At 36.2% G+C, this 13,727-nt stretch overlaps 1 protein-coding gene across 1 annotated transcript in view; it reads left to right on the top strand.

Moving 5' to 3' along the window:
• Positions 1-226: 226 nt before the first annotated feature.
• LOC138712998 (glutamate receptor ionotropic, NMDA 2B-like) overlaps positions 227-13,727 on the top strand; it is a 584,228-nt gene continuing 570,727 nt past the window's right edge. The window contains exon 1 of the mRNA XM_069844679.1: positions 227-251. Coding sequence (XP_069700780.1) covers positions 227-251 — 25 coding nt within the window. The remainder of the gene's footprint in view (positions 252-13,727) is intronic.

The following is a 13,727-nucleotide window of genomic DNA, read 5'->3' on the forward strand; positions in this document are numbered from 1 at the left end:
TTGTTTATACATATATAACAGTTGCGAAAGTAGACAGAAGTTCAATCTGGTATAAACAACTGTGGCGATTCAAGGCTGCTTGACTTCAGGAGTCATCAATATCGAGTCTCGGAACACTCACAACCTACGTCAAGGAAGCAACGTAATACAACATTGTCGTGCGGGTTTTCGGCTTTGCAGGCGCTGTTAGTCTCGCTTTCTCGATCGTTGTTCATCTCTAAACGAGATGCAGGCGTGCGCCGTATCTCATGGTAAGAATCATAAGGGGGGGGGGGTTAGTTTCCTAGCCAGCTGCAAGTGGAAGAGCAGCGATGGAAGAAAGACTTGCAGTTCACTTTCTTTTTCTCCTGACGTGCTAATTGGTTTCACGAGATAATGAATGACCTTTCCCCTGAAATAAATCACAATTTAGAATGCGAGGTACATTCCTTATCGTATTATTCTTTTTTCAGTAAATAATAAAGGAAAAAAAATATTTAGAATAAATTTTAAATTACACAAAAACATTTTAGAATTAATTTTAAATCACTGTTTTATTAAGTGTTTGCGTAACAGCTTCAAACAATAAATATTTCCTTCATAGAGCCATTTGATTTAATCTGAATTTTTAAGGATAAAATGTATGCGAATAAATTCACCTTTTGCTTATTAGAACATGAGGGAAGGTCAAATAAGCAGTTTCCGTGAAAAAAAAAATGATTTATTTGGTATTAGAAAAAATGATAAAAATGTGAATTTTCTCGGAAAATGACAAAAAACTTATTTGTGAATTAAAATACCTTTTTTTTCTCCATTTTAGTAGGTTATTTTACGACGCTTTATCAACATCTTAGTTTACTTAGTGTCTGAATGAGATGAAGGTGATAATGCCGGGGAAATGAGACCGGGGTCCAGCACCGATAGTTACCCAGCATTTGCTCATATTGGATTGAGGAAAACTCCGGGAAAAACCTCAACCAGGTAACTTACCCCAACCGGTAATCGAACCCGTGCCATCTCGTTTCGCGTCCAGACGCACTAACCGTTACTCCACAGGTGTGGACTTTTTTATTCTTCGTATAAGGATTAAACAAATGGTAATTGTTTCAATCTAAAAATTGTAGCCAACGAAAATTTGTTAAAATCTATTCTTAAATCATCGTTTTATGTAGGCCTAATATATTCGCAACGGCTTCAAATAATGTATTTATCCTTTGTAGGATTACTAAGTTTCATCTGTATGTTCCAAGACTAAATGAATGTGGACAAAATTCGTCCATTACTTTACCAGAAAATGATATAAGTTCAAATAGGCAAATTCCATGCCACAAAAAATTTGTTTCTCAATTAGAAAAGAAGGTGAAGATGTGTATTTGAAACTATCGAATTGGTAGTTATTTGTGAAATTTAAATATCTCATTTATGCTTCGCATGACGAGTATACAAATCATAAATAAAAACATAAACGAGTAGCTTCTAAGTTCAATAAAATCTCTATCTCGTTTCTTCTGGATAAAAATAACCCGCATACCATTCACAATTTCCCAGAGATAATCTCTGTTGAATTCTGCATATTGTGATGTTAAATTTATGTAATTTAATACCGAAATTTTCTTTTTTGTTTCCGTTCTAAAGATAGATAATTGTTATGGAAGAGTTTCTGTCAAATACACATTTTACTCTCTTACATTTCCTACCCTCAGAACTTCATTACGAAGTAGAATTTAATGACAAAGTGATGAACGGAACGAGGAAAAACGGTAGTAAAATTTTAATGACTGTGTACATCGTTACGATGTAAAATAAAGAGAACAAAAGATGAACAAGCCGTAGCCATAGATAAGTCAACAATGAAAGAACCAATTAAATCCTTTAAGTCTCGGACGACTATTACGTCAGAGTCTTTGTTCACAGCTTTCTATCGGCAATGCTTGCTTGCTCTCAAATTATTATTAAAATGCATTGTCTCTTTTCAAAATTAACAATCAAACTCCTTTATTCTATAAAATGAGTTTCTTTATAAAGATCGATATAGTGCATGAATCACATAGTTTCTTTACAGTCTAATATAATATAATTATGTTGTGTAATTCATATTGATCGTATCGCTATGCTGGAGAATTACCACGGTAGCTTTGAACCGTGCCGTTACGTTTACCACCAAATTTAACTACATACACAATGTTGCCAACATAAGAACATGATTTTGGTGTCGTTAGAAGGAGAAATTTATTTCTTTTTCTCTCTATCTCCTTCATTCTGAACATTACTGAGAGATAGCACCACTGTTACTCTTATCTATTGCAATGATTTTTCCCTGGACCACCAATTTGCTTGGACGACATTTCTACATAGAAGATTAAGACAGATCTTACAAGCGATCTCCAGTTATTAATAGTATGGTCATCAAAATAGTGTGTCCATTTTATCTCTAACTAAAATCTCTCTCGCATTTTCTTTTGTTTCATCACGGCCAAATGGATTTATCTCTTCGGTATCGATGTTTCTAATCAGTTATGGCCCTTATGACAGTTTTTGTTTCGTAATATTAATAGACGGTAATATAATTAAAGCGGTGAATAATTTCATGGCCCCTAAAAGTTTTTTTTTCCGTAAAAGGATAGGTATTTTCTCTAGGCCACAAATAAAACTGCAACGCGGTCATAATGATGTATTTAATGTTTTGGCGAACATTAACCGGAAATTTACTTTCCGTTACTTAAATGATATTCATTGAACCACACCTTTTCCCTCCTTATTTCGTTTTTATAACCTACTTTAACCCTTTGAAGCGCAGTGGTTACAGTACATAACCACCTTTTAAATTTCAGTTTCGTGCCCATTTACAGTGTAATTTTTATTTCAAAACTACTGCGCTGCGTTGACTGATCCCTAGTAACTGCAGAAGAATTTTATTTTCCCTATATTTGTGTTGCACCACTAAGATAGCCGATGTTGTTGTGTAAAATTGGAGTGTGGAAGACTCGCTACGTGTTTTTATTTCAGTTGTATGCTAAAATATCACAGTTACGTAAGTTTCTATTTAGTATTATTCGTCTTTCGGTTTTTTAGAACATATTTCAGTAACAAGATTGTAATTTCTTCGACACATGTGGCGTCAATATAGAAATAATGTGGTGGTTTCAAAACGTAACCACTACGCAAACAGGGTAGTTATGCTTACCATATCCAACAAAATGTTCCATTTTTGTGTCGGCTTATTCATCATGGCTACAAGGAAGAGATCGTTGGTGACAATCACAGTGTTTTTGACAACTTTTTCACAAGTTTCACATGATACAGTTAGACATGGGCGTATTGGTTTACCACACGACGAAAGAAGAGACAGCGACATGAAACGTGATGAGAGTGATGCCGTACGTCATATGCTGGAGTGTTCTGGCTCAAGTGGAAGGATAGAAGGTCCATTTTTTTCCTTTCTAATTACCACGCAACACATGTGAAGTGGCACTTTGCCTTCATGAAGCCAGAAACTGTTTCCTTTTGTAGCATTCACAATAAGTCTGAAGACATTGTGTTCTGCAGTATTGCATAGTGGTTTTACCATGAAACCACCCATTTTCTGTGTAAAAAATGGAAGTTTTTAAAATTGGAGGCACTTCTCTTAGACAAATAAAAGTTTAATTTGATTGCAAACACAATTTTGTATTTCCTTCCCAAATGCGTGCATCAAAGGGTTAAGATCTTACTACATAAGCATTTTCTATTAATGCATTCAAAACATCGTCGTTGTACGGCATAAATCTTGCACTTGACTAATAGAGTGATTTATTTAAGAATATAGTCGTGAATTTTACTTCCACCATTTCGATTGTCTTCTGTTTGACACGGCTCGGTACGGCCCGGTGACTAGTGGCCAGCGAGTAACGTCGACTATCGACATTGCTCTGCCGTGGGTATTATCCAGTTGTTCCATTTTAGGTAATAGCGATACACGTGACATTCTTCAGAATTATTTTCACTGTTATACAAGGTGGGTCCGTCAAACGGAATGATTTTATGGGAGTATACTGTTCATATGGAGAGGGTGAGAATGAATACAACCGTCTCTTCTCTACCTACTACTTCACAATTTATGACTCCTTAGGCGGTGATGTCACTATTTCCGCGATCCTTAGTAACCAAGTTGTTTGTCTCTACTATGTTTTGTTAAATGCTGCTCATCGTTACTGCAAACTGCAATTAATTAATATCAATGGTCATGAGAAACCTCTCCATGTCCAAAAAGTAACGGTACGGTGCTCTGTTTCATCAACTGGAATAATCAGCCCATTCTTTTTTGAGAATGAGGCCGGAAATGCAGTGATTATTAATTCAGTGCGATATGTTGAAATGATACAGAACTTTTTTACGTCACAACTTGCCCATTTTTGAATCAATGAAAACGCATTGTTTCAACAGGACGGAGCAACAAGCCACATCGCAAGAATTTCGATGGATGCTGTGAATGCTTTGTTCCCGGGCCGCGTCATTTCTCGGAAAGGGGTATCGCTTGGCCGCCTAGGTCACCTGATTTGACGGTATATGATTTCTTCCTATGGAGACACCTCAAAATGAAGGTGTTTGGGGGCAATCCTCCCAGAACAATTCCAGCCCTAAAACAACGTATACGAGAAAAGGTCGCTGCTATACCTGTCAATATGCTGAGAGGGGATATGCAATAGTTCGTGGCCACACTCGAAGAATATGTGCGTTTCAATGGAGGTCACTTGGTTGACGTAATTAAGATATTTTTTTTTCTTGTTGCATACGTAATGGTTATTCATGTACTTGTCATTTCTACTCATTAAATTGATATAATAGTAACTTTTCATTCTTTATCTGCGCCTTGAATTCTTTCTGTTTCACTGGCTCGCCCTTTATTTACCTTTCCAGATACCTAAAACAACATATTTAAGCAAAATAAACTCGCGAAATTGCACAATGCTGCAGGCTTAACATCGAAAGTTTCATCAACCTGCTAGCGAAATTTGGATTATTGTGAGAAATATGTCAATAATAATATACAGTATTGCCGATATTACCTATATGCCGACGACCTACAACTTTACATACATTCCAGACCCAATACGATCAATGAATCGATTGACAAGTTAAATTGTGATCTAGCCACTGTCTCCACTTGGGCGGCCAATTTCGGACTCGCACTTAATCCAAGTAAGACTCAAGCCACAATTATTGGACATAAGCGTTTAGTTAACTCCCTTAATAACAGTAATCTTTCAGTTGTTACCCTTAACAACACGCTAATCTCTTATTCATCTGTCGTAAAAAATCTTGGCTTCTTTTTTGATAATAATCTAAGTTGGAATTTTCAAGTTAAAGAAACGATTAAAAAAAATCTGTTCCTCCATTCACTGTTTGAGTCGCTTGAGAAACTTTTTGCCCCAGCAACTAAAACTCACCCTAGTACAAACCCTAGTAATGCCGCACTTCGATTATTGTGATGTTTTGTTAAGTGACCTAAGTTCTGAACTGTCAGTCAAGTTACAGCGAGCTCAGAATATGTGCGTCAGATACGTCTGCGACATCCGACGATATGATCATATATCACCGTCCTTCGCAAGTCTTTCATGGCTCCGACGTAAAGAACGCAGAACTTCACACTCTTTGTCTTTACTCTTTCGAATTCTGCACACCTCAACACCAAATTACCTTTCGTCTCGTTTCTCTTATCTATACTCTAACCACGACATAAATACCAGATCACTTACCTGTGGCACGCTAAGTATACCTCTTCATAGAACATCTTGTTATTCATCATCTTTTACGATATCCACCTCGCGTCAATGGAATTCCTTGTCACAAAGTATTAGGGGCTGCAAGACAACAAACACCTTTAAGAACAGCTTAAATGATTACCTTATTAGCATTTCACTCCAATCATACTGATTTAAACTATCACTGACTACATTGTTACTTTTTTCTTTAGACATCATCCTGATTGTGCTGTATTTTCAAAATTGTCTCATAATAATCTCTTTCTATTATGTAATATTATTTGAAATATATTAACATTCTATGTATTTTAGCTTAATTCTGCTATTCAGTTTATTTCAGTGATTAATTACTAGTTCATAGTATTTTGTTGTTTAATTTGTAAATAACTCTTGTATACATGTAACTCTCATCTGAATCGAATTGTTGAATTCTTTGTAAGTTCATGCATATGTATATACACTTTTTGCTGGTTGAGTGGAAGAGAAGGCTTTACGGCCTTAACTCTGCCAGCTAAAATAAATTATTATTATTATTATTATTATTATTATTATTATTATTATTATTATCATTATCACGAAATATGCCCCCCTCTATCGCAAAAACTACGAAATATGCAGCAAAATTTTATTCTATACTGTTAAAAATCACGTTTGTAGCTTTTGTTTCAGTTAATTTGTCAATCACTTAGTAATGGCAGTGTTTCTACAGTCTGATCTGTTTGGGTACGGATAATATTAATTGATTATTATGAAGCTATTATGACAGCGGGAAAAATTTCTTGATTGGTTATATTATGATTCAAAGATGGGAGTTTCCATATATGACAATCAAAAATGCATAATCTGAAAGAAGAAATGAAAATTGTAGATGATAAAAATAGCTACTATAAATCAACAGCGGGCACAATATGTTCTTTGGTATGCTAAATTTGAGAGTGTTAAAAGAGTTCAAAGTGAATTTCGACGTGAGTATGGTGTGCGTAATGTACCTAAATACGATTCCATAATGTTGTGGTATAGAACATATGTAGAAACAAGTTCTGAGCTTAAAGAACATGCAGGAAGACGCAGGCGAAACCCAGTGCGAGAAGCAGCTATCTCTTGGCTTGGTCCCAAACTCCCCAGATCTAACCCCTCCTGACTTTTTCGTGTAGGGTTTTGTTAAAGACCTTGTCTATTCACAGAAATCCAGGAACATCGATGATCTGAGAGTAAAAATTACTCAAGCTTTTCAACAAATCACCCCTTTTATGTTACAACGAACAATGGCTGAATTGAATCACCGTTATGAGTTGTGCAGGGCGCGCAATGGGGGTCATGTTGAGCTCTGAGGAATCTTCCATATTTCAGTGTTGTATGCACAAAGTAAATGTTTTACGGTATTTTTATTTTATCCATACCCAAACGAATCACCCTGTATATTTTCTCTATGGATATTGTGTACACTCATTTTTACTCTCTCTATGGATATCGAAAAAATGATTGATTTCTATAGTCGAGCAGCTACAAAGCTTGACGAATACGGTATATAACATACTGTATACTATTTCTCAATCTTCGCTGCAGTATGTTATGCACCGAATGCTACATTTTGAAGGGAAGAGGTTTTGGAGGATTAGTAGAGGACCACGATGTGATTTGGTGTGAATTGTTTGCAGGCAGTGTGGTTCCTGCATTTAATGTTGACAGTCAGAGAGGCTTTAGTAAGCACACAAAAATACCCACTGGAGCACAAATCTTCGTGTACACAACATAGAAACCATGCTTAGTTTATATTTTGGGGGTTCTGATATGTGTAAGCAAAAAGAAAAAAGTAACAAAACGTTTTATATTCAACGCAACATAATACATAAAACTGACAACTTATTTCACGAAATACCTATCGAATTGACAACATATTTCACGGAATACCCATCGAAATGGTAGCAAATATAACACCGAAATCATGCATTTTATTTGACCAAAAATTACGGTCCCTAGTATTTGGACGTTACTATTTATTTTAATAATTAATAGTTATTCATGTATTACTTAAAGTAAAGTTACAGATCTTAAATTTAGCTTTGATAGGAAATATGATGATTTTTATGGAAACATCAAGTTTTTGGGCATTTTCATTGAATGCGGTTTGGGCTGGAATAACCACATCATTATGATTTCTGGCAAAATATCCAAAGGTATATTCATGTTAAGATGTTTGTCTAAATCTGTGGATAGAAAAGTGCTATTAACTGTATATTATGCATATGCTCATAGTCATCTTCAATATAGTATTTTATTATGGAGGAATATTATAGTTCCTCTTTCAATATTTTCAAATTACAAAAGAAAGCTGTGAGAATTATTTGTGGTGTTGGCCAAAAGAACATAGTCTCAAGTCTTCCATCGCTCTATAATAAACTCTAGTGTTTGTTATATTTTAAATTCAATATTAATAATTTTTCATTGAGCTTGAATTATCATTAACATCATACCAGAAACAGTAATTAATCGTATATAAGATTTGAATTGTGCAGAAGTTGAGGAAGAGTTAGATGTTAATACCGTGTGGGAATATATAGGAGATAATAACAAAATTGCAGCTGAACAGAGCATAGGTTATTATGAAACTAAGAAAAAGAAACCGTCGTTTGATGAAGATTGTTGCATGGTAGTAGAAAGAGGGAAACAGGCAAAATTGAAATTCTTACAGGATCCAGATGAGGCGAATAGAGATAATTATTTCAATAAAAGACGGGAAGCAAATCGTACACTTAGGAATAAAAATAGAGATTACTTTAAGTAAAAACTGAATGAGGTAGAAACAAATAGTAAAAATAAAAACATAAGAGATTTATATAAGGGGATAAAGGAAAACTTGGACTCTCACATTGAGAGAGGAATATAGGTTAAGGGTGTTTGAGAATAAGGTGCTTAGGAAAATATTTTGGGGCTAAGAGGGATGAAGTTACAGGAGAATGGAGAAAGTTACACAACACAGAACTACACGCATTGTATTCTTCACCTGATATATGTAATTAGGAACATTAAATCCAGACGTTTGAGATGAGCAGGGCATGTAGCACGTATGGGAGAATCCAGAAATGCATATAGAGTGTTAATTGGGAGGCCGAAGGAAAAAAGACCTTTGGGGAGGCCGAGACGTAGATGGGAAAATAATATTAAAATGGATTTGAGGGAGGTGGGACATGATGATAGAGACTGGATTAATCTTGCTCAGGATAGGGACCAATGGCGGGCTTATGTGAGGTCGGCAATGAACCTGCGGGTTCCTTAAAAGCCATAAGTAAGTAAGCAAGTATGGTGAACGGGAGGAGAGTTCGGGGTAGAAGAAGATATCAGATAATAGACGATTTTAAGATATATGGATCAAATGAGAAAACGAAGAGGAAAGCAGAAAATAGGAAAGATTGCAGAAAGTTGGATTAGCAGTGAAAGACCTGCCCTTGGGCAGAAAACTAAATTAAATGTTGAAAATTATGTCCAACTTTCTGGATGCAAGAATCAAATCGGAGAAACTTGCATATATATTTAGGGAAGAATGCAACCAAGTCCTAGGAAATCTTCAAGCCTATCAGCACAGGAATGCGACATGTCACAAAGATCAGCATTTAGAGGACTGAAAATGCAGCTATTTTATCCTTATAGAGTTACAGTGGTTTATCGATTACAGCAAGAGGATGAAGCCATTCGCGTGGATGTTGTAATCGGCTCATGAGGATAATGTTGATCCATCTCAATTAACAATGACGGACGAAGCTTGGTTCCATTAAGCGGTTATGTCCATTCTCAACATACAAGGCACTGGGGTACTGAATAGTCCTCCTGTACAGCATGAAGTCCCTCCTCACGATCAGAAAGTTGGTGTGTGTTCTGGAATATACTGCACGCCCCATTTTCTTTTTTGGCACAGTCCACTCACGTTATGTGCGAGACATACTAAGGCCTTTTTTTTCAATATTGACTGTAGATCAAAAACAATATGCTTATATTCAGCAGGATCATGCCACTGCACGTAGAGCTGCTATATTGGTGTTCATTTCAAAGTATGTCATAACGTCACTGTTGTGAGTCAGCGATTTGAAGCGAGTTTCAGCTTTTATATCAGAGAAGTTGCCTATTAATCAAGGCGTTCAATCTGAACTTGAGAACGTGTACGGTATAACTTGAATGTCGTAGCAATAGACGGCGGTCTGTACGGTCTGTGTGCTACCATAACCTCTTTCGAACTGTGTTTTGCGGGGGCAAGTCGTCACAGGGTATTTGTTATCATCGATTGTGTACGGCAACATTCCACAACACAAATCAAATGCTCCGTGTCCATGTTGACCGTCGAAGTTAATGTCAACAAATACGTAAGTAATCGTCTTAACCCTCTCCCCATATCCCGACAGTAAGAAAAAAAAAACTCATCTCAGTACATGTTTCCAAACGGTCCACATTTCTCCCACTATCTGGCGTTACCGTACGTATCGGTAAGTACTCTTCAGAATGAACGTCGTACTTGCTAGCCAACTTCTCTGGCACATAGGTAATACGCCTCTGCGGAAGTGTAGGAAGATTGAATTCTCTAGGCTCATCGGCTAGCCACATGACGTCATACAGCGAGCCATGACACATTTTGAACTGAACACGCAGTATTGTTAGAAGAATTAGAAATATGTTTGATGATCGCGTAACTGTGAATGTTCTTCAGCTCGTTCTCTGGATGTAAACGTTTTCCATTTTTATCTGTGAGGGAATTAAAAGCAGAAAGTATATGAGTCGCCCATTTCCAGAAACCGTTAAGTCCACAAAAATTCAAATTTGAGTTTTGTACATCATCTGATAACTGGCATTGTCTTACACATTTTAAGCCACATTTACAGGTGTTATAGACGTTGTTTCCTATTCAAATTTACGACTGAATTTTTACTACAGTTCCAGAACCCGTTAAGTCCATGACTGTTACAGGTCCATAAAACTTTATGTCCATAAGTGTATACAGGAGCAAAGCCTGTTAAGTCCAATGGAAAAAAATTGCATTATAGAAGATACAGTTTCAATCAACGTTACACTCACACTTTTTTAATCCACCATTTCTGCTACAATTAATAAATAAGAACCACATTATGTCAGGTATGCAATCTCCTGGATAGCCAAAGAATCTCCAAAAACTACCAAGAATATTATTCTACTTTTCCTTATTGTTGACCATTCGTTTATACCTACCGATAGAGTGTTTGGTCACGTAGAGGAGCAAGTTAAAGCAAGAAGCCTTATCTTGAAACCTACTGACTATGAACAAATTATATTAATCAATTTGGGACTATAGTAAAACTGGGAACAGATGTACAGGTGTCTGATTGCAAATCAGCTGTCAAAGTTACAGTAAAGCCTTTTTCAGCTTGGACTTTCCAGTTAAAGATGTTAAAGTAACATTATTAAGAAGAAAACCACTACGGGCTCAGTCAGTAACTCTTCAAGGTCAGCAAAGCTGCAACCTTGATGATGGAGTAGAAAAACGTATCTGCAGAAGAGAAAATTCATTCATGGAAACTCAGCCCACAGAAATTGAAAAGGGTGTAAAGCTAAACAAAGACAAAATGAAAGATATCACAACCCACTTAAATAAACACAATGGGCCTGAATGGAAGAGTTACGAGGATCTTCTATTTTACAAACATTTAACACAACAGATAGGAGTTGAACAGCCAGAAGAATAGTGAAATAGGTGAACTACCAAATCAAGATGATACAATGATAAACCTTTAAGTGAAAAGTGTAAAATAATTATGATCCATTATAAAAACAGAATCATAAAAAATATATTTATTTTCTTAGCTTTTATCCACGTTATCGTATTAACTGTTATTTTTTTGCTAGTGATAAACCGATGCTAATATACTAAAGTAACAGACTAATTCTATTCTACGTTTTTTTTAATAACAAATCAGTAATTAAGTCACTTTTATTTAAAATGTCTTGAGTATTCTCCCTTGTTTTGTGCCATCTTGAATACACTTCCAAAGCCTGTTACATCTCAGTTACAGAACTTAACACCGTTAAGTCCAACTTAAAATATTTAATTAAAAAGAAACTATTACAGTATAAATTCAGTACTTTATGTAGATCAGATGGAAATAAATTACCATATAAAACTAAACAAAGAAATTACAGAAAAGCGAATTTGGAAACAAATGACAGTTTTTCCTGATTTCTGTAAAATTTTGTTGGAAGGACTTAACAGGATCGGAAATGGACGACTCATATGTGAACAATTCAGAAATGCTTGAAGAACTGGAGAATGAAATCAGGCGAGTGCTGAATAAAATTTCAAATAGAGATTTGCAGAAAGTGCTTCAGAATTTTCTATACCGATATGATTCTTGCACCCAGAAGAATAGATATTATTTTCAACATATGCTTTAATGAAATGTAAGATCAGTAACGGTTTTCTTATTACATCTTATCGTGATTAATTTGTACGAGATTTTAAATCCAGGTCATCAACATGCACCACCGATTCGTTTTCTTCCTTCGCGAGGTGCGGTCGGATCTCTCCACTGAACAGTCGCATTACGACTGATTATGTATGCCGAACACTGCATCTGTATACACATCTTCTCAATTTTATTAAATATGACATTATATTCGTGCATGTATGCGGCACACTTGCTTCGCGCTAACTTGATATACAGGAACATCATTTTATTTTTACTTCAATTTTTATTGTACCTGAGTTTTTGAGTGTACTTCACTCGCACCCCTCTACTAGTAAATTTCCAACCGTTCTCCACATAACCAAGGCCGCGTATGCAGTCAGAGTTGCCTTACGGTCATAGTAAACAGTACTGAGTTAGTGAGTATAGAACGTTCCAGAAATATGTTCGCGTTTTCCAGTGACGAAAGAGCTTTCAATATTGAATCATAGTTTCGCACAGCTATGTCGTCTATTTCCCTGCGTCGCATCCCGCCACCCGCTTCTGCTCGCCCCTCTGTAAAGACTAGTAGCTGGGCAGTCTTAGCCCTTTTCTGAAAACATTAATTTCTGTTAGGAATTGGACATCTACGTAATATTACACAACTGTTTAATATAACTTAAATAAAAGGGCGTCGTTAAGTAATTAACTGTCACGTGATTTTCTCCCTTTCTACGACTTTGCGACAAAACCACAGCAGATAGCATGTCCGAGTAATTTTTCTTTTCGGATCGAGCAGAAGTGAAGATTGAATTTACAGTACGTAAGATACGTACTCTTTTATAGAGTAGGTACAGAATTATTTCAACGTGAGTTACTCGTACGAAGGACGAAACTGGTAATTGGAATTAGGTACAGTAGTCTATAGTGCGATAATATTCACAAAAGAACTGTAGTCTGTATCGAAATGAACGGTGTCGGGTAGAGTTTCCGGGTAGCTCAGTGGAAGAGCGTTGGTACGTTTAACCAAAGGTCCCGGGTTCGATACCCGGCCCCGGAACAATTTTTCCCTCGAAATTATTCAAATTAACTTTACAGGGAGTTATTCCTGAAAGCATAATTTGCATAATACACGTCACTGTACGTAACAGAAAGCCACAATTTAAAGTCACACAGAGTTAGTGTGCACTCAAATGTTGGTTGCTTGACTGCTGTCATCCCACTTTGAGGTCTGTGGATATAGAAGGAAAAATTGGATTGGTGTCGGGTAGAGTTCCCGGGTAGCTCAGTGGTAGAGCGTTGGTACGTTTAACCAAAGGTCCCGGGTTCGATACCCGCCCCCGGAACAATTTTTCCCTCGAAATTATTCAATGTGTTTTAATATCCATATTATGATTATTTTTCAATTTAATTTCATTCCCTATATTGTACGCTAATGTGCTGTAGACAGTATAATATACACTGCATAATGAATATGTCCGAATGGATAGCTCATTTCGTGAGTAAAAACACTTATTGTTAATACTGTACTGTGTTTTGATTAAACAAAAACCTAATGAAAATTATCAAACTCAAAATCGCGATATTTCCTAGTTTACGTAAATGG

This window comes from Periplaneta americana, chromosome 14, assembly GCF_040183065.1.
Source record: "Periplaneta americana isolate PAMFEO1 chromosome 14, P.americana_PAMFEO1_priV1, whole genome shotgun sequence".
Lineage (NCBI taxonomy): Eukaryota > Metazoa > Arthropoda > Insecta > Blattodea > Blattidae > Periplaneta > Periplaneta americana.